Source organism: Procambarus clarkii, chromosome 26, assembly GCF_040958095.1.
Source record: "Procambarus clarkii isolate CNS0578487 chromosome 26, FALCON_Pclarkii_2.0, whole genome shotgun sequence".
Lineage (NCBI taxonomy): Eukaryota > Metazoa > Arthropoda > Malacostraca > Decapoda > Cambaridae > Procambarus > Procambarus clarkii.
Window position 1 is genome coordinate 11608755 of NC_091175.1, and position 22582 is coordinate 11631336.

The 22582-nt window shown below is 38.8% G+C and overlaps 1 protein-coding gene across 4 annotated transcripts; it reads left to right on the plus strand.

Annotated features, from left to right (window-relative positions):
* Positions 1–233: 233 nt before the first annotated feature.
* LOC123756792 (eukaryotic translation initiation factor 2B subunit delta) lies at positions 234–21421 on the plus strand. Of its 4 annotated transcripts, none has more exons than XM_045740128.2 (8): positions 234–299; positions 1580–1617; positions 8325–9950; positions 13104–13291; positions 13489–13668; positions 15279–15456; positions 17277–17457; positions 20530–21421. In XM_045740128.2, the coding sequence occupies exons 1-8, from the start codon at positions 287–289 to the stop codon at positions 20745–20747; spliced, it is 2622 nt and encodes an 873-aa protein (XP_045596084.1). In that variant the 5' UTR covers positions 234–286; the 3' UTR covers positions 20748–21421. The 4 variants fall into 4 exon arrangements, with proteins under 4 accessions (XP_045596084.1, XP_045596085.1, XP_069188010.1 ...); XM_045740129.2 differs by having other exon boundaries at positions 255–278; XM_069331909.1 differs by lacking the exon at positions 234–299 and adding an exon at positions 374–425.
* The last annotated feature ends 1161 nt before the right edge of the window (positions 21422–22582 follow it).

The window sequence follows — 22582 nt, forward strand, 5'->3', positions numbered from 1 at the left end:
GTATCTGTTGTCATTTTATTAATTCTGCTAGAATTTACCTACTTAAAATTATTTTTTTTTTTCTGTTAAAGGACCTGCCCGAAACGCTGCGCGTACTAGTGGCTTTACAAGATTGTAAATACTATGCTATGTATTCTCACAAACCCAATGTACCTTCTTGTATATAAATAAAAAAAAATAGTAATAAATAAATAATAATAAATAAATAAAATTAGGCCGTTGGGTAGTGATGGAGAATGTTGAGGCCGGTGGTCTCTGTGGGTGAACAAGAGAGCGAGGTAAACATATGGAGGCTTCAGGTGATAGTCACTCTCTCTTACCATTATTTCTTTACCACACATTACCTCAACTTTTCACCATAGTTGCTTAGCACAAAGTGGCCTCGATAATGTTACTCATAGTTGAGGAGTTGACAAGAAAGGCTGGTTAGAGAAAAGTAAATTTTGTTAGAAATTTGATGTCCGTTCACAGAAAAAAAACATCAAATTAGCAAAATTCATCGTTGCAAGTGTGTGTTCACCAAGAGTTGAACTCGGTCACGTTTAAGTTCTGAGTAAACAATACAAATATATTCGCCTTATTAGTGCGCTGTAATGACGTTGCTATGTATGTTTGATGCAACACAAGTTCCTTGAAGGAGGACACCATGTGGAGTGTTGTGTCTGGACGTGAGGTGTTGGGTTAGGCCATGTTTGGTTAGGTTTAAGGCTATGGTACATTATGCTAGGTTACTATAAGCAAAGATATCGACCTGTAGAGTAACTTGCTAGTTATATATACTGTACTAAGATAGCTACAGTTCATAAAACTGCCGAACAAGATCTTCAACAAGACTTTGGGGACCTTCCATATGTCTGCAGCTTCACTGCAGCAGTGACGATAGTGGGGACAGCTGCAGCTGTCCCCACTATCGTCACTCTTATATTAGGGATGAATTCTAAAATGGGCGACCTGTCTTGAAGGCAATGATTTTGTAAACTGTTCATTCAATTTCTTAAGCATTTCTTGGCTCCTGGATGAGGTAATATTTTATGGGCATTGGTCGCTTGCATGCATGGGGTTCACCTGCATGCTTGTGACGGATTGTGAAAATTACACAATCATTTATTGACAAAAAACTTATGGCAGCATCACCGCGCACTATGGTCATTGCCCATTTTTTTTTATTAATATTATTTTTTAGATTACTGCACTACTGTATTAGGTCAGATTGGATTTGGTTAATTAAACATGATCACTTTCTATTTACAGTTCTAAAAGAAATCCAAAATGTGCATTTTCTTTCAGTTCTCCTCACAATAGAAAACGAATGAAATGCTTTAAGTAGTTACTGCTTTTGCCATTGCCTATATAGGTGTTTCTGCAATATTTACTGGCTAAATACACATTATGTTAAGTTATAACAGTGTGATATACTTTATCCAAATAGCAGAATTTCACATGGGTCAGTCAGTCCTCTTAATTTTTATCATTTTTTTTCCATAAGGGATGTATCACAAAAGCTAGATCAACAGCTCTTTGTATTTTTCTTAATTTACCTAAAAAATTAGAATAATGGTAATGTTCTTCCACCCAACAGCTTCAGCAGCTCAAGGTGTAGGCAACATGGCTCCACCTGTGAGTATGAGCTGTTCTGCTGCTGCAAGATACTAAAGCCATTCTCATAATACCCCCATAACATTCTCCATATACAGTATACAGAAAGCTATATTTTTTAAATTTTTGTATTGGGTAGCTGAATGTCCATTCTATCTTGGTTATTAACACTTGTATTCAAATATATTGCTCAACTTCGACAACCATATCATTCATGTGGTTGCAAACACTCACGAACTGTTTTAACTAGATGAAAGTACAGTAGTTCAATATTTGGAAGCAAAATACAGTACTGATAAGTGATAATTTTCTTGTCCTAACCATAAAACTGTAATCCTGCATAACTGTTTTATTCTAGTTACTAGTACAGTATTTTATGTAGCATTTTAGAAGTGTGCTTACAGTTTGTTATGCAAAACTTGGCCACATAATTTTCACAAAAGATTTAATAATTGCATTGTAAAAGAAAAATACTAACTACAAAGCATTGCTCCTACAATTTACATGTTTTCAGTTGTGCTCTGCCTGTCTATTAACATTGAGTTATACCAACCCATGGAGTTGTCAAGCTCTCATTTACTTTATGCAGTTCAATTAACAAAATTCACTTCAATGTGAATCAAATGTGAACAAAATAACCATTCTTATTTACATTATGGGTACTAATTTAAGAAAATTAATTATATTAATTAATATGATCTTCAGCTAGCTTCACCAGCTAGCCACCCTATTAGTCCCCAGCATCTTCCACTTAGAGGTGTTAGTCCCCATTATCTATCACTTAGTGGTGCACATTTGGAAATTGGCTAATCTATGTGATAAGACTAGAGACTTTAGACCTGCACAATGTGGCTTAACATATTTGGCATATAAAATATTACAAATTAAATTTGATGATTTATGAAAATATCTATTCAGGCCGCTATTTCCTGCCTGATATTTTTATTTTCTGGAAGGGTTCCCATCTATTTCTTCTCAAGCTAAACACCTGGAGACTTCCAAACCAAGGTACCACACCAGGCTTTATTGAATCACAAGAGCCTATTGATGACCAGGACCAGAGTTTACCACCTACAAAAGATGCAAAGGAAATAGGGATAAAAGAACAACTACATAACTGAAGGGAAAACCACTAGAAAGGTAGAAGGCACCAAAGCAAGCAATTGCTTGGACAAGCTTGTAAGACCAAGTTATCACAAGAGAAGCCTGGCCCAGGCCAAGCTTGGAGAGTAGAGGAACACCCAGAACCCACTCTAGGTATACTCCAGGTTTATTCATTGTTTGGGTCCATCATGAGTTAGCTCCATACCCTAGCCACCAGATAGCAGCCCTGGCTGCTCAAGGATCCCAGACAGCCACCCCCAGTCATTCAAGCACTTGGTGTACACTGTCATAGACTTCCTGGTATTTACTGGCTCTGCATGCATCAGCTTTGAACTAAATGCATTTACGGATGCATTTGGGCATCAGTAGATTCTGTCCAGTGCAGGGGTCCTGTGTTTGTGTTTGTTCCTGTCTTGCTTCACTTGCATGTTTTTATGCCAATCAGTTGCCTGTACCTTGCTCACTTGTTTGCCTTGGCTGTATGTGGCCAGAGAAGCATTCTCTGGTTACCACTGGCATTGCTTCTGCCCTTGGTCAAGGTTTTTCCCTTCTTCAGAAGGTTTGGGAGTCAACCTGTAGGGTTTTCTTCTCTCAAGGAGCCCCACCCTTGATTTTGTGTGCATGCTACTACTTTCTGGGGTGTCCGCTGTGTAAGTGTGTTCCAGCTCAGGTGTCAATGGCAGCTTGCACCTTCTACCTTCCCTCGCTACATTACCCCAGGTTGTGGGTTTGTGTGGGCCACTTCCTGGCACCCAGCCTCCCTTCCAGTGTGCTCTGGGTTGAGGATTGGGGATCCCTTATACTTCTCATTCAAGGAGGCTCCATCCCAAAGTCTGGTGCCATTCTTGTGGCTTTTCCACATGTTCCTTGGCCTTAGGTTATGTTGGTCTTTGATCACCTGTCTGTCTCCATCTCTGCCCCTTTTGGGTTGATGGTTTTCCTCCATGGTGGCAATAACACCTGCTGTTGAAGTGAGTGTTCTGTTGATTTTCAGTCCCCTCATGGGTGCCTTGGTTCTTTGTTTTCTCTGGTTTTTCTGAGTCCCTTCCTGGTCCCTCGTTCCTCTTGCCCTCATTCAGGTAGCTCTTTTGGTCCTGCAGATGGGTGTTTTGGTTGGAATCCCTGAACCTCTCGGACTGCGTCTAGGTGGTCTGGTTTTTCTGGTTCAAGAGCTGCCTCACTTTTAGTATGAGGCTCCTTGGTTCATTGGTTGGTCTCTGGGTTTTTTGTCTTTAGGAGTCTTGTATCTTTGCCTGCCTTGACATCTAGCTGGTTTGGGAATTCGGTCTTTTGATTTGTCTGTTAGCTGGGGTTTGTGATCCTTTCTTGGTTATCTTGAGATGATTTCGGGGCTTTTAGTGTCCCCGCGGCCCGGTCCTCGGCCCAGGCCTCCACATCCAGGAAGCAGCCCGTGACAGCTGACTAACACCCAGGTACCTATTTTTACTGCTAGGTAACAGGGGCATAGGGTGAAAGAAACTTTTGCCCATTGTTTCTCGCCAGTGCCTGGGATCGAACACAGGATCACAAGTCCAGTGTGCTGTCTGCTCGGCCGACCGGCTCCCCTAGTTGCCAGATTTTGGTTCCTTGTCAGTTGGCACTAGTTCTATGGTTGCATGGTTCTGACTTAAGGTCAGTTATGATTGAACCTGGCCTGGTCCTGAAGCCCATTGTTCATTTTTTGCTGCTGCAGACATCGGCTGGTGTCTCATTAACATCTTGTGGGTGCACTCAGTTTCCTTGTTAGCTCGTTGACTGGTTTAGAGGTCTCCAGGTGTTTAGCTTATGGGGATACAAAGTTCACCCACCAGGGAAAAAAATGAATTGAATTAAATGGTGGATTTTGTAAAATTATTTTTATGGGGAATTTTTTTAGCTTGCAAGACTATATGCAACAGTAATTGTGATAAATAATCATACATAAAAACATTCAGTAAAACATATACAGTATACACACATTTAATTTAAAAATAAATTGGTATTAACACTAAAATCCCCCTACCTTTTAAAGACAATGGCTATTATTTGTTAGTAAATCTTTGCAAGTAAAGCTGTTTAGTGTCTAGTTGCTTCAGTAAGTCAGTATCAAAGTTTGCTTTATGAGTGTGCTTTGAACCTGTTTGATTTTGCCCATAGTTATGTTAGCACTTGTAGTTTGTACAGTACTGTAATAGTGGTTATGTGGATGCACCATATTGTATTTTCATATATATTGTTGCAATTAAATGGACAGTATATTCCTAAAAATATCTGAATTTGTTTGTTTTATTTGATTTATCGATCAATGTTTGCATTATTAAATTATTTGTGTTAATGTTTGGGGTATCTATAAACGTTTTGAGTAAATTTTGCATAAAACATGGAAAATAGCAGAAAACATAATGTAAGACAAAAAGTCAAATGGGTCTCTAGAAATAGTTATAAAAGTGAACATTACCTTCCTCAAATGTGATATTCACTTACAGAATCATACCTGGTAAGGGTGTAATTTTCTCTTTGTTAAATCTATAAGTGGACTATCAGGTACTAGGAATAAATTACATATCAGAGAACTGGAAATGAAACATTGCAACTGGTGCAAATTTTTCATAATTTTGTAGTATAGGTACTTTTTCTGAGGAAGCCCCTTGGCGGCTACCTAAAGCTGAAATTGCTTCATTAGTCCCAGGAATTCTGTTTGACCTACCAGGGACCAGAGGCAGAACATGTACCTCCACCCTCATAGAGGTAGAGAGAGCAAATGGCAATCCGCCACCCCAACGGGAAACATCTGGAAAGTCATCAAAGTTTTATAGACAATTGCAAGGTTTATAGGAAACAAAGCATCACTACAACCAAACAACTCCACAAACCCTTCTAACAAAACAGTTGGTTCACTCCACAATCTCCATGGCGAAGTGGTAACACACTCGCCTGGCATTTTGCGAGCGCTTTGGCCTAGGTTCGTATCTTGACTGGGGAGGATTTACTGGATGTGGACTATCGTACATGTATTGACGTAATGAATAATTAGAAAGTAGAATTTGATACATACTTTTGAATTTGGACAAACTGGAAAAAAAGTTTTGTATTTGTTGCTAATAAAACCTGATGTAACCTAACCATCCTAAGCCTAATGCATGCTATCTGAGGCCTAATATAGTACACATGTGTGTTATACTAGGCCTAGGAATATTTAAGTTTGGTGTTTAGCTTTATTCTGGACTCGATAAAGTGAATGCACTGTAGAACCGACTTCTGTCTAATTGTCCATTATATCAATATATGTACGATGGTCCACTTAGTTACAAGAAGTAGTATCTAAACAGGAGGATGGGTTGCTATGTGGATCCATTACCTGATTGCAAGGTCTTGTAGTGGATGCCTTTGACTGGATTGGTTGAGGTGGCGGTGTATTTATCAATTTCTCCCGGTTCAGTTGTTGCTCTAGATCCTGTCCAGTCTGGATTCGTACTCAGGGAGGGTGGTCCTGGCTCCTTGGTGGCCAGCTCAGCCATGGTTTCCAGCTCTTCTAGTCTGGTGTCTGAGCCTGGGAGTTTTTCTGCTGCACTACCTCTTTCAGCAGATTTGTCGAACGATGTACCTCACATGTTCAACCTTCTCTGCTCAATGTGTCTGGAGTTTTTTATGTGGGTCTGTTGCCATTTGTATGGCGAGCAGGTGGGTGGATTACTGGTGTCCCATCGATGTATTTCTTCATGGCAACAGTATCAAGTTACCTGGCACTCATATCACCTCTTTCTCTTGCTTCATTAACTTTGGTTTCAGTCCAGGTAGTCCTGTCATACTAGTCATGGTTATTCCTCAACCATCATCTCATGCCTAATATTGTTGCCTCTTATTGGCAAAACCACTGTTATTTGTGTTCAGCATCAATTTGTCTTTGGTGCCATTCCACAAGTTGTCTTGTGCATTCTTGCACTTCCGGTCTGTTTATGCTCACCCGGAGCCATCCTGTTCTCTTGACAGGATTTTGATGTTTCTCTTCTGTCCTTGGTTCATGGTTTTCCCTTCAGCCCAAGATGTCTTTCCCAAGGCGGTGTATTTGCCGGCTCTTACCTCTGGCTGCAGATGTGGGAGCTTCGTGCTTTTTCCAGAGGCATGGATTCTGCATCTTTGGCCTTGTTGGACTCTTTGTGCATTTGTGGTCTTGTTCTTCTTTTCTGGCAAAGAATGAGTAGGCTGGCTGCCTGCAGGCAGCCCTTGGTGATTGATGCATGGTTGATCTGGCTGGGGGTGCATCTAGTAGTGGCTCTACACTGCTACCTGCAGGCCATTGGTTCTGCCATGGTTGATACATTGTTGGTTGGCCCCTGTTTCAAGGTTTGCATTTCCCAGGGCTTGCACTGTGTCATTAAGTTTGGCCAGCCTGCTATCTACTCATGTGCCCACATGTTCGCAAGCATACTACATAGGCAGCGGCATACTCCAATATATCCTGGGCTGATATTTGGGCTCGGGGGAGGTTTTGGCAGTCTAACAGGTTTCTGGTGGCCCCTTATTTTGTTAACGTCTCTGGTTCCAGTCAGTTTTTTGTTGCTCTAGTTCGAGTTTTCTGGCGGTGGGTCTCGTTCTCATCTTAATATCTGCCATCTCTCCTCCTCTGGTAAGTCCCATATTTCTTTTTCCGTGGATATTTACTTCTAGGAGTCATCAAAGGGCTTCCCGAGAAACCCAACATTCCAGGTAATGAAATGTCTCTTGTTGGTTGAGCCCTGGTGGCTCCTTGATTTCCACACTTGCTTTTAGGTTTGTTGGTGGGTTGTTAACCAGCTCCAGAACTGATTCAGTGAAGCTGGTTCTGGGTTGGGCCCAGGCAGCCTCATGGTGGCTATCGGTAATAACGTCTGCAAGTTAGTTTTGAACGAACCAATTGTTTTATGTGTATCACTTGCAAAGTTGTTTGGCTGATTTGATGATTTGTTTGCTGCAAACTTTGCAGTTGTTAGTAAAGCTTTGCTGACTTTCTGGATGCGTTCCCAGTAGGGAGGTGGATTGTTATTTGCTCTTTCTGCCTCTGTGAGGGGGGGGGGGCAGGTTCTGGCGCTTGTCCCCTGTAGGACAAACAGAACTACAACTGATGTGACTCATTAAAATGGAGGAATCTCAGCCTCAGTGAGCCTCTGAGGCTCACCCATAAATTGTTGTTTCATTACATTCAATGCTTGGTTTTCCTAATTACTTCCACTGTATACAGTATAACTTGTTTACATATGAAGTGATCATTAAGTGTAGTCCTGATGCACTGTGTGAAGTACATATTCGTTGTGTGATTTTTGCAGTGTTTTATAAGTCGTGCACACTGTGCTTAGTAATAATGTAGCTTTCAGTTATATTTTATATTTATTTAATGTGTTTTGTCTTATTGATAAGTTAATACAGTATAGGCAACCAAATGTTTTACCGAATCATATTTTTTTACTGAATCATTTAACATTTTACTTTTGTTGTTTGTTTTTAATTTTATCTTGATTAAAAATCACCTTATCTGAAAGATAATTGTTTTTAATGCAAATTGAAAATATGAATTATTTGTAAGTTTTTTATAGTTTACACTATTTAGGCTTCATAAAATAAATCACAATTATTCAGATTATGTGGTACTGATTCATGCTGCTTTTCAGGAAGGTTCAAAACACAAAAAAAATAGAAAGCGCTCGAAGAAGAGGACACCTCTGGTTGGGGCGTGCGCATCTTCCGATTCAGGAGGGACTCTAGGAGAGCAATCACAGGAAGGGCAAATCTCTGTGCCTTCAATAGCTGGAACACCAAAACCAGTCTCTCCAAATTCAGTTGATCTTACATCTTCCCCTAAACCTAAAGTAAGAATTCCACAAGCTACATCACCAAAGAAAGGACCTTCACAAGGACTAGACAGTAATGTTGGGTCAGTGAAAGGAGAGCCTTCACAACTCGGGAAACATATAGCAGGACTCCAACATACAAAGGCACCTAAAGGTGGCACTTCAAAAAAAGGCTCACCAAAAATAACTGTTTCAAATGGACCAGTTTCTGCAATAGAACCATTGACAGCAGGGCCAACACAACCAGTTGCACAAAATGATAAAACTTCAAAGTCATCTAATTTTGAAACATTGCACAAAGTTAGAGTTTCAGGAGCTGAAGCACTAGCAAAAGTGCCTTCACAAGAGAAAACTAAATTAAAATCCCTTGAAAAGCAGTCTCCGCAAAAAGCATCTGCTTCATCACAGTCATCGTCTGTTCAAGAGTCCAATTTATCCTCTACCTGTTCATCACAACTGTTGGCATTAGAAACACAAGCAATTACATCAGCTGTAACTGTGGAAAATTCTCATTCACAGACAAATGTGAAAGAGCAGAACATCTCAAGTGACAGTGTGACAGAAAGAACTAATAATTCAAAATTTAACCCATTAAACTTTGAATTGAACTCAATCATCATGACTGAAGCAACAAGCAAGTTAGATCATCTCTGTAATCTTTTGGACCGTATAGTTATTCAACATAGTGGTAATGAGGCTTGTAGCAATAGCACTGGTAAACCTATTTCAACTGGTCAGGATGCCAGAGAAACATCACCAGTGAAAATTATTTCCTCAGAATTAGTGTCTCTTCCTAGTACTGTGTTAGAGTCTACAAGAGTAAAATCTAAGGAAGAAATAGAACGAGAAAGAAAGGCTCGAAAAGATGCTAAAAAAATGTCTAAGAAAAAAAACGAAGAAAAGAATCAAAATGAAAATAAATCGGAAAGTGATAATCATGTTAAAATGGAGAGTAAGACAGAGATTCTACACAAACAGAAGCCGACGGCTCTGGCTACGATTACTCTAGAGAAACAACATGTGGACAAACAGAAGCCACTGCAACAGATACAGAAAGAAAAGTCATCTGCAACATCTCAAGGAACAAGTCAAGAAGGTGCAAGTGGAAAATCAAAGGCAGATTTGCGGAGAGAGAGGCGTGAGAAACAGGAGGCTCAGAGGCAAGCAAAAATAACAGCTATAGCTAAACAAGAGCCAGAAAAACAACACAAGGGGCAGGTACAAGTCCACCTTGGTAATGATAAAGTAAAGCTTCCCCAGAAAAAAAAGAAGAGTGGATGGGAAGGAGGAAGGAGATGGAGAAAGAGTCCAGTGGACAACTACCAGACCGGTCATAGGATTCCCTTATTGGGCCATCTCACGCCACACTCTTCCCAGCCACCCATTTATCCTGTCAATTGTGATGCCATCCATCCAGCTATTCGAACTCTTGGATTGAAAATGAAGGTGATTATCTTTATTTATTTTCTTTTTCAGGACTCCTTTTTTTTTATATTCTATGGATATTAAACATTTAAATTATACCATGTATCAAAGTTTTAACTTTTATATTGTGAAAGTGTACTTTGGATTAATATCCCAAAATCATCATAACAGTATACAGAAATTAGGAATTTTCGTGTTGTGCCACAATAGATGTCTAACATTGCAGACTTGCACCAAGACTTGCCAGATAAGGGGAAGTTGACCCCTGTTCAGTAGACATGCACTGGTAAATGAATGTAGAATGCAGCATACTGTATCCACCCAGTTTATGAACCCCTGATTTAACATCCCACAGGGGTTAATATCCAGTGTTAAGTCAAGTCCTGTATTTGGAGCTTTATCAAAGTCAACATCCAGTAAAAATGTATTATGGTGGTTATTAAATTTGTCAAGCTTGCCACTAGGTAACCAGGCACAACTTCTTTACCTCTTGCTAGACCAATACGTTCCAGTATTTTTGTGGATTGGGTGTAATTACCTAGGTGTAGTTACAGGATGAGAGCTACGCTCATGGTGTCCCGTCTTCCCAGCACTCTTTGTCATGTAACACTTTGAAATTACTGTACTGACAATTTTGACCTCCATCAACTTCTTGCCTAACTTGTTCCAACCGTCTACCACTCTGTTTGCGAAAGTGAAATTTCTTATGTTTTTCCGGCAGCTTTGTTCCGTTAGTTTAAATCTATGACCTCTTGTTCTTGAAATTCCAGGTCTCAGGAATTCTTTCCTATCAATTTTATCGATTCTCATTACTGTTTTGTACGTTGTGATCATATCACTTCTTTTTCTTCTATGTTCTCGTTGGGCATATTTAATGCCTCCAACTTCTCCTCGTAGCTCTTGTCCTTCGGTTCCGGGAGCCATTTAGAGGCATGTTTTTTTCCACTTTTTCCAGTTTGTTGATGTGCTTGTTAAAATATGGGCACCATGCAACCACTGCATATTCCAGCTTTGGTCTAACAAAGGTCGTGAACAATTTCTTTAGTATTTTACCATCTATATATTTAAAAGCAATTCCAAATTGTTTTGGGTCACAATTGTTAACCCAAAACTGCCTAAGCAGTAGTTGGCTGATGGTAAACAATCATTTGCCAGTGCTCAAGCACATCACCAGTTTGCAGTTCTGTTTTTTTATGGAGTCAGCTGGCCCTCATCCTTACTCACATACTTTGTGTAGCCTCTGCTAGGACTGGTTACCTGCATTAGATAAATAGCTTTAACATCCCTTAGAATATTTTTGTCATGATGTGACCTGTCCTCAGACCAACTCCATTCCATTCAGCAGTCAACCCCAAATACGCATTCATAAATTTTAACATGCTGTTTATTCAAAACAGAAATTTTCTTAAATATAAATTAATATTATTATATACTGTATTAGCATATTGTGCATATTTAGGCCTTGGTTAGGTTAGGTGTTTAGGTTTTATTGGAGATTATTTATATTTGTAGTACGTGGGTGAAGCATTTACAGTGTTGTGGTTCGAACAAAAGTTGTCAGTGAAGCACTTGTTCCGGAAGTGTTCGGATGTCATCAGTTGTGAGTCATGTATAAACCATTTTTCATTCATAAACAGGGGGTTTGGCCATTGTTTATGAGGACAAGCTGCTTGATGGGAACCTGTCTTAAGGTTTGCTTCTTACTGTACTTACACTTCTCAGTTGTATATTTATGTTATCCATCTTGCATGTTCTTAGCTTATTTTTAGCTCTGATATACTGTATATTGTTTCAGAATCATCTTTCTTTGTGTCGTTTCTTATTTTTGGTTTCCTCACCTGAGTTATCGTCTCTGAGGGGTTTGGGAGTCGTCTTTTCTGGGGCTGCTGCATTCCAGCTGCCCCAGTTTGTGGGTAGTGCTTGAAACTTGATCATCATAACATTATTGATGGAAGCTGATTTTAGTTAGTTGACCAGACCACACACTAGAAGGTGAAGGGACGACTGATTTTAGTTAATTGTATGCTTAAACAATCATAATTATATTCACTTTAAAAAGAAGAAAATCATATTTGCACTTAGCCATGCCTTGTGTATGGGTAATGCATTTTGCATATCTAGATTTATGCTTGGGTAGTGATGATTTGATTCCATGCCACCGTACACTCTTCCTTGACTGTGATTTGTAGACTTTAGTGTAATTACCTAAGTGTAGTTACAGGATGAAGGCAATGCTCGTGGTGTCCTGTCTTCCCAGCACTCTTTGTTATATAACGCTTTGAAACTACTGATGGTTTTGGCCTCCACCACCTTCTCACTTAACTTGTCCCAACCGTCTATCATTTTGTGGAGGTCATCTTTATTATCCCTTATATCTGCCATTGTCATACATTCGTAACAACTCTCAGAATCATTCCTGTTGTGTCTGGGAACGTTATTTACCTTCTCACTCTGCTGGTTGGACACGATGGATCCGTCACCCACACTGAAACCAAATGTTCATGAACTTCACTCAAGCTCATGTTCTCTTTAATTACTTTTATTCATTTCCAAACTTTGAAAGGCTCAATAGTTTAAGTACATATTCAAGCATATGCACATTTATTTTCGACTGTAATCCATTCATATTAGTGACATAATCATTACAACAATCATCCTATATTAGTGACATAATCATTACAACAATCATCCCGTATTAGTGACATAATCATTACAACAATCATCCCATATTAGTGACATAATCATTACAACAATCATCCCATATTAGTGACAAAATCATTACAACAATCTTCCCATATTAGTGACATAATCATTACAACAATCATTCCATATTAGTGACATAATCAATTCAATAATGTTACTAATGGGGGAAGAGAGGAGGCAGTCACAACAGGATATTATTTACATCAAAACTTGGATGTTTAGTTAATTGTTTTGGATTCTTAAACTGTGCCATAAGATATAATTTAGTCCTGCTTCTGTTTTCAAAAATCTCTTTAGATTGCTAATGCACTTCTTGCTAACAAGAACTGATTATTTTTTTATTTAAGGATTTAAATTCTTAGATTATTAGTTCTTCAAAATTGCTAATTTTTAAAGTAAATAACCTCAGTAGAAAATGAAGAAATTACAAATTAATTCAATCCCAACTTAATAAGGTTTTATATTTTTTAGGATCGCATTGTGGATGGCTCAACAGCAAGAGTTGTTTCTACACTGGCTGCGTTAAAGCGATTTATTAGCGATTATCGAACGCCCGAGTCATGTGATCTTTCACGTGATTTAGCTGAAAAACTACTTCCAAATGTGGCTTTTCTCAATGCATGCCGACCTCAAGCAATAGCCATGGACAATGCAATTCGGTAGGATTTCTCTACTTATTATTTTTAATCAAGCTGGTCTAATAAATTTTTAACCCTAAAACATTAATTTCAAAAGTATTCTTACAATTCCTGATAAGCCACCACTTTGAGGTGTCCTAATTCATTGACCTAATGAAGTAAATTGTTTTAATTCTTATGTTTTCAAAATTATTCAGATTTGTTTCTTGGTATTTCAGATTTTTAAAGCACAAGGTCAATAGCATTGAGCCCAACATGCCTGAAGCACAAGCCAAGGATGAGTTACGAACATCCATTGATGAATATGTGCGGGATAACATTAACCTGGCCAGTAGCACTATAGCTTCACATGCTGCATCTCTCATCCAGGATGGAGATGTTATTCTCACTTTTGGATAGTATGTAAACAACTCTTATTTTATTTAATTATTGTGAATTTAATTATAAGTTGAGTGGTAAATAGGGTATTGGATGGAACAGATTTATATTTGTGTATTCTCTTAAATTTGGGATTAATTTATTTGCAGTTTGAGTTCAAGGATATTGCTTAGAATTAATTATGCATCCCTGGTAGGGGGTGTAATATGACTTTGTCAAAATTATTTTCATTCCTAAAATTCCAGGGCCCATGTGGTACCTAAAGAATGCCATCACATAAAAGATACTTTCATAACTAATGTATAAGTGTGCAAGGAAGGCCTACTGTTATTGGGTCACATAGCCTTTTGGTGACAGATTTTACATTTTAAGAATTGTTAGGGAATGGGGTGTGAAATGTCTTGAGCGATATCTAGAGAAAACATAGCATCACCAAAATTTCTACATATGCCACCACACTTCAAAATCACTATGGTTTATACTCTATAAAATGGTGTAAAGGTATTTTACTTTTTATGGTAACAAATAGGGTGGCAACCACTAGAGCAGTTGCATAAATATTGAAACCTTTCACCTGCTGCTTTGTTGTAATTGCCACAAAGATCCTCGTTCCACTTTATACAAAGCATTACATTTCTGGTTGGACTGAACATGAGTTCAGTCATACAACAACTTGTATTTATTAAAGCACCAATAATCCACTCCCAGTACTCATCACTCCATTCTTGAGAGATGTCATCAAGAGAGGTGTTCAAAGATTTCAGTATTCTTGAAATACATGACCTGACCTGTAATATATGCCCATAACCATTGGTATAGCATTTCAGTGTGTGAGCAGACCCCCCCAGAGATCATCTCAGCCATTCACCCCTTCACATGAGACTATTGTTTCTCAGCTTGCATGTATTTTCTCGTCGTTGTGCAACTTATCTGATGAAAAGTATGCAAGTAATGTTTGCTTTCTTTTTATAGCAATATAGACGGATCATTTGTCTATAACTTAGCCATATTTTTGTATTTTTTTATGATTAATATTTAAATGAATTTATGATTAATATTTAAATGAAGAATGGTTGTGTTACTTAACATATGTATATTCAGCAATACCATGCATAAACCATTATTCATATATCATTTATTATTCATCTATACTATCAAACACTATTTTCCTAACACTTGCACAAAATTCATAATTATAACACAACAATTGACTTAAGAAAAGAAACAAAGTATTACAGTATAAACGTTTCATGCAACGCTGAACGAGGCCCAGAGAGGGCAGGACTGATTCCCATCAAGCATATGGTAAGGGGCTTGACTGCAAAAGTGTTGAAAAGGTAGAGGAAAAAAGATTAAGGATAATGGGAAAGAAAATATATTTAACACAAATAAGTGTATGTTCCAAGGTTGCTATAGTGTGTGTGTGTGTTCCAGGGTTGATTTTGTCCGGGTACATATATACCAAGTTGACTCTTTAGTTAATAAAGCAATCTTGGAATATATATATATACAAATTAGAGAATGCACCAGGGGGTACATGTTCCTAGTTTGGAAATCCCTGATTTATATAAAGCAAAGAATAGTGAATTATGATAAATCATGTAAAATCTACTTTTGTTCTTTTTCTTAGTTCTGCCCTGATGTATGAGGTGATTGAAGCTGTATATAATGGCGGCAATATAGTTAGTGTTGTTGTGGTAGACTCTCCATACCCTTCTTCTGGTGCTGCTATGGTCAAGAGACTGTCCGCCTTGGGTGTTACCACTTATTACCGGCTTATCACAGATGTCACACATATTATGCATAAGGTAAATAAATGTCACTTCTAAAATATATTGTACAGTATTTTCAATGTTCATTATATTTAAAATATATCTTAGTATATATATTTAAAACCCTAAAACATGTATGCAATAATGTCAGATGGCATACAGAAAGCCTATCTTTTTTAAGACATATTTATAGACATACTATAATTTCAGGGAATGTAATACTATACTTGTTAAATTATCATAGAGAAACTATTTGAATATCTCAACCTGATAAGGACCCCAGGGTGAGTTAAAATTCTTTGACTGATGATTGTAATGTAAATCAGAATTTCAGGCTGATAAACACACCTGCATGGGGCATATATATTCAGGTTGATAAGGATACCAATGTGGGGTGAAATATCCAAACTGACCAGGATCCCAGCATGAAGTGAGATATCCATACTGACGATGATCCCAGTGTGGGACGAAATATGCAGACTTAAAAGATTCCCACAATGGGGTGAAGTATCCAAGCTGATAACTTAAGCTTTGGTTGTAATATTAATATTTTCTTAATATTTATGATATGTATATGCAGTTTGTGTTAAGGTTCCTTTCTGGTGAAGGCCTGGAAAGGAACCAGTAGTTGGGAGCTATCTCATTGAAAAAGCTCCAAACTACTGCATCACATCAGTCATGTTCTGATTAGCCTACAAGGGACCAGAGCCAGAACCTGGCCCTCCCTCAGAGGTGTGGGGAGCAGGTGACATACCACAGCTGGGTTCAAAGAGACTAAAACCTCGAAACTCGCCAAGATGAATTCCCTAAACACTATAAACAAACTATCAGATCTCTTGAAACAAGTGTGCAGTCATTCACTCCACCCCTACAACTTCTTTGGGGGCTGGGGGAGTCAGGGCCCACAGGGGCTGTCCACGGCCCTCAGTTCTGATGCTGATACAGAGTGAAAAATGTGTCTGTTTTCGGGCTACCTGGTCATCATCAAGCTGTGAAAGGTTCAAATGCTTCTTGGCTAAGTGTCAGCCTTTCTTGGACTTAGTCCTGTGTGGCCTTGTGTGGTGCATTGTTTTGGTGTAGCATGGTCCTGGTCTCTATAGTGCATGGAGCTGCATATGCTCAGGGCTGCCTTTCTTGAGTGTTCCCTAGCACTGCCTCTGCACTGACAGTTTTCTTCTCCAGTGTGTTTGGGAGTTTACTCTCTTAGAGGTCCGTCCTCCTTGGGGCGGCCCTTGCCTTAGGCGAGTCGGGATTTAGTTGCCCCTCTGTCTTGGCCTGGGTTGGGTGCGAGTGTTGGCTCACTAATGGTTCACAAGCTTGTATTAACAGTGTGCTGAGGTTGGCCTTCACAGCTGAGTGGCCCAGGTTGCATCAGCTTACTTTTAGGTCAGGCATAGCATCCCCAGTGTTTTCTATCTTCCATTTACTGTCTTTGGTTCATAACCAGAACTAAACTCATCATGACAGACCTGAAAATAAGTGGAATACACAGAGACTAGTCACCACACACATTAAATTAATTATATAACTATAATGTAAAAGCGTAACACCAATAAACGTGGCCCAAAGTGCATAAGAAACCAAGTTCCAGTGATTATAACAAGCCAGAGCTTGGACAGCATATTCTCCAGTGACTTCCATAGTACATTATGATCCTATTGGCATGCTTGAATATTCCATTTGGTGTCATGGTTTGCTCTCCTGCCTCATTTGCACAATCCATGTTAGAGGTTACAGTGGGATCTTATATGACAGAGCAGCCGAATGTGAAATTGTAGGAAGACAAGACATGATGCGCTTAGCTATCATCCTGTAATTACAATTAGGCTATACTGTATCTTTTTTTTTTTTTTTAGGTGACCAAAGTGGTGGTGGAGGCAGAGGCAGTGATGATGAACGGAGCCATTCAAGGAACTTGTGGCACCGCTGGATTAGCCCTTGCTGCGGCTAATCATGATACACCATTTATTGTGCTCTGTCATACCTACAAGTTTTGCAACAATGATCTGACTGACTCTTTGGTTATTAATGAATTAGGTAAGTGGAGAAATTCTTCTTGTTTTTTGTTTTCTAGTATTAATTATAGCAGGTGTTCGTCTATAACCTTTTCCTTTCAGAGTGCAGCAGGATCGTATGTGAAGTTTACGGGCTATTCATGCCCGTGCCACCTCTTGGGTGGCTTAATCTATATCAATCGTATGTGAAGTTCTCTTGCAGTCCTATTCTTGAACATTTCTTGTTTTCCATACTTCACAGTCTATTCTACCTAAATGTTGGGTATAAATTTCTTCTTTACACCTCATTCATGCCCTTTTACTTTTTTGTTGCTTCTCTCTCTTTCTCTCTTCTCCATATACATATAACACCAAAGACATCCATCATACTTCATTCGAGTCAGCTAAAAATTATAAAACGAGTTCTAGAATGCTTGCTACTTTCCTCTAAGCCTAGCTACTTTTACTGCACTTTTTGGGGCAATAATATTTCCAATTATTTCAACACAACTAAAACACCTCATGTTGTTTCTTTGATCTCACATGCCATACCCTTATGCTATCTCGCCATTCCCATGTCTTTTTCTTGTATGACCTCGTCATCTATACAGAAGTACAGTACTGTATTCAAGTTTTGTTATATAGCTCATATGGCTAAGTATTAGTGACTGGAAATTTTAAAACTGCTTGCTTACCTTCTTGTCCATATCCCAGGTATTAAGGTTAAGATTTGTTATGTATTCCCTGTTGCAATAATACCTTTTGGATTTCTAGCATTTAGTCATTTGGGTGTACAGTATTTGTATAGAGAAGTGTCACATTCTCAGGGAATTTTCAGCAAAATAGATAGTTTTTTTGTACGGGTAATAGAAGAGCACGGTTTCTCACTTATTTAAACAGACATGTGATAAAGGTCCCTATAATTCATTTATATCTTGTCAATAATATATATCATGTACAATATGAAGGAAGTTGATATACAACCGTGGATATCTTCAAGAGGAAACTAGATTTATTCCTCCAAGGAGTGCCGGACCAACCGGGCTGTGGTGGGTATGTGGGCCTGCGGGCCGCTCCAAGCAACAGCCTAGTGGACCAAACTCTCACAAGTCAAGCCTGGCCTTGGGCCGGGCTTGGGGAGTAGAAGAACTCCCAGAACCCCATCAACCAGGTATCAACCAGGTTATGGGAGAACCCTTCCTCAGTAGCTTCCCTTGTAGCTTGCACTCTGGTGAAGCTAATTCCTTGAGGAGTGCAGGAGGCAGGCCTCTAGAGACCCCAATCTGACTTACAGGGAGGTAGGGCCAAAATCTGCTGTTTTTGGGAGAACGGAAGCTTGGTGATAAGAGATTGACCCAAAACCAAGAAAAACCCACAAGAAAAAAAGGTGAAATAAAACAAACATGATGAAAGAACTAAATTCTGAAGCAACATTGACTGTTACGGCATTAAGCCCCCAGGCTGCTGAGAGCGTCCGTGCTCTTGCATGCTCTCTACTGATCCCCCTCTTCTGGCCATGATTTAGTCTGTAAGATATTGGTACATTAGTGTGTTTCTGGCAGCTGTGGCTGTTCTCTCCAGGATTGTGGCATTGGCGTCTGACCCTACCTTTCCTCACATTGATCCCACAATCCCTATTATTGTGTTACTTTTCCGGGGGCATGGTTTGGAGGGAAGAGTTAAGGGGGCTTTGCTTGGCACTCTTTCCTTTTCTTCCTGCTAGTTTTGTGCCTTTGGATTTGCAGTCTGTTCAGCTACCTGCAAGTGATCGTATTTACTTTTGCACGGTTTTGGTGGGTTGTAGTGTATGACGCACCATTTATGAATTGTGTGGCATTCATGGAGAGCATATTTTGCCTGGCCCAGGGAGATATGCTTTTCTTTCTCTCTTTCCCGGTCTAGCTGCTCCTTTCCATGCTGCCTGGTTTGGGGCCCTTTGTGAGTAATTAACAACTAATATTGTGTGGTTGTTTGCTGCTCTAATGGATTATTTTTTCCATGACTACTTTTCAGAATAAATGCTTCTGACAGTCCTGAGGTTGGCTCTTTTTTTTTTCTTTTCTTTGCAGGTGGTCCTTCTGTCTTGGCACACCTTTTTTTTACCCTAGGCCCTCATTTTCCTGCCTTTTTTTTCCACTAGTCAGCCTAGGTTGCTTTTTCTGTTGTCAGAATTATCAGACTCTATTGAGGTGCTCTCAATAGAGTACTCAATCTTCAATATCCTCAATACATATTGAGGTACTCTTAATAGAGTAAGCTTGGGGAACTACCGAGAGGTCCTGGCCGGAAATTAAACATTGAAAGTAATGAAATGCCCATTTCTGGTGTGTCCTCAATAGCACTGCATTCCTGCTCTATTCCCTTCTTTCCTGTGGGATTACGTACTGCCAGCTACATAGTGAGGGGCCAGGCCGACCAAGACCCCAGTGACTCGAGCGACAATCTGGTAGCAGTGATGCATATTATGTTTAGGGGTTTAGGGTATTTTGCACTAGCAATAGTTGTCTTGTTTTCCTAGTGGTGCAAAGTTTCCTTCGAACAGGTTCTTGTTTTATTACACATACTGTTTGGTGGGTTTTATGCAGTATTGCGAGTGATCCCTTGCTCTCCTGGCCTTATAGAGTGAGCCAGAGTCTGATTCTGGCTCCCAGTAGGTAACATATGTGTCTCAGAGATGTCTGGTGTGCTGGCCTAAAGCTTGGTGTTACCAGAGTGAAGCTCAGGAGCCTAATGGGCCCACATTCATTTCTTGGTTTTGGGCAGTAGGTCAGGGTAGGTTTAGTGCGATTTCCTAATGATTAGCAATACTGTACATACTACAGTACATACTAAGTATATACGTACTGAGGAGCCTCACCAAATGAGCCTTTCATTTTGTTCAATGCTTGGTTATTTATTACTTTTACCTGATAGTGCATTTTAAATATATTGTTTACATATTATTAGTGTAAATACTGTATATGCAAAGTTGTGTTCAATTATTTGTGGAATGTTAAATTTATATTTAACTGGTATAGGACATTTACTTGTGTAAGGGCACGAGATTAAAAAAATTGTGCCCTTACTCTGGCTGCAATTGAAATATATCTAGTTGTAAATTGTTTCTCTCACACAGGAGATGCAGATACTGTAGTCTCATGTCCATCAAAAGAATACCGTGATCTTCTTGCTAATTGGAGAGAGACACAGAATCTGAATGTTGTGAACCTTGTCTATGATGTGACACCAGCCTGCTTAGTTACAGCTCTTGTTACAGAACAGAGCGTTTTGCCTACGTCTGCAGTGCCAGTTATCATCCGTCGCAATTATGCTGACATTCTTGGCCAAGATTAAGATATTTTATTTGCAGGTTTTATGAATATATGAAATGTTTTAAGATATTTATTACATTTTCTCAAATTGTTTCCTTAACATTTAGAAATGTGAATAGATTTATGAATTACGTTGTGTGAAATTTACACAGTACAATAGCTTGCTAGGGAGTTCTCATTCTCTATACTGGTACAGTATATGGCTGCCATCTTCCACAAAAGTAACACATTTTTTATTCTTTAAAAATCATTCAGTTGCATCGAGAATTCAAGACCAAAGTAATCTTTTGACTGGGCAATATAATTCTTCCATTAAATTTTTGTTACAACAATTATTTTTGTATCTATACTGTTTATTTATCTTAATAAAACCAGGAAAAAGCTGAAGTCTAAATGAATTTTGTTCTTTGAATCTCTTAAATGTACAGTACTCAGAAAAATAGACATGATTAATGCATAGATAGGGAAAAAATGGTAGTATCAGAATTCATAAATCATTGTAAAATATAGTAAACCGTTAATGATATACTTGCTATATGGGCATGCTTTAGACAAACCTTTTTTCCTTCCAAGATGAACCTGTCTAACCTTGATGCATTTCTCTGGAACCTAATCTTATCATGCATTGTAAAATGCATTAAAGATTTTTTGTATCACCTCAAGGAATAAATTTGTTCATACTACACTGTGATATTCCATTGTTTTTTAATTTTATCCTCATCCTGTCATACTTTTAGTTCTACTTGATATTCAAACATCTGGATGCAGTGGTCACTGGGTCCTAGTGGAGCAACATATTCAGTTCCTCAAATTTTAGCCTTATTGATTCATCTCGATTGCTTATTTGACATAATCATGTGATTACCTCTTTGTAGTCGCAAGTATCAAGCCATGTTTATGGTGCAGTGCTAAATAATGTCAGCCTTAGTGCATATTTATCAAAAAGCACTGGTGCTTAGTCTTGCCCTAAATCCCATTATATCCTTATTTGTGGTGTTACATATTTTTATTTGCTTATTTTTTACACAATGTTAGTAATTTGAAAATGTGCCACCCTTTTATTTCTACCTACTGATTGGTTTAAACAAAAACCTACCATTTCTTTTCTTACATCCTTTTTTAATACTGACTGGGCGTACCTGATTTTATTATATGTCCAGGTCTCGATCCCCCACTCCCAAATTTTCCACTGCATACCATACCTCTGGAATCCATTTCTTCTTGGCTACCATTTCAGTAGGTTCCTGGTACCACAGAGGCATATAAATGCTACCAGGCCTACTAAAACCAGATTCAGAAATGATCCATTTATAGACGAGAGGTGCCTGGAACCAAACATCAACCTAAACGGAAAAAGCTCACAGGACTGTTAGCTAGCTCTTTCCAGTTTGTCCTAGTTGATTTACTAGAAGGTTAATCTACAAGGGAGACCAATCTGCAAAATGGTATATATGGAGGATTAATTGGTCATCTGTGTTTGTTTGTGAGAGAACTGTATATGTTGATGTACTTGACCCAGTGAAAAGGGGGCGAGAGTATTTATTATTATTGAATTATGTCGAGGCCTAGCTCTGAGGATTAAGTGATTTCTGCCCAGCAAATTGATAAAGAAAAGAGCAGTAGCCTAGTGATGAACATTTTGGTAGAGACTACAGAGAAGAATAACAACATTTATTGAGGCAACGATCTCTGGTGATGACAATGTTATATTCCCAGGGTATTGTTGGTGAATGGCATTTGATGACTACTTTTGTATTTCTTAATATTTATATATTGTATTTATGAATGCCATAATTTCTTGAGCTGATGCTTGACTAAATTCTTGAGGTGATTGTGGCTAAGGTAAGAGCTGCAAGT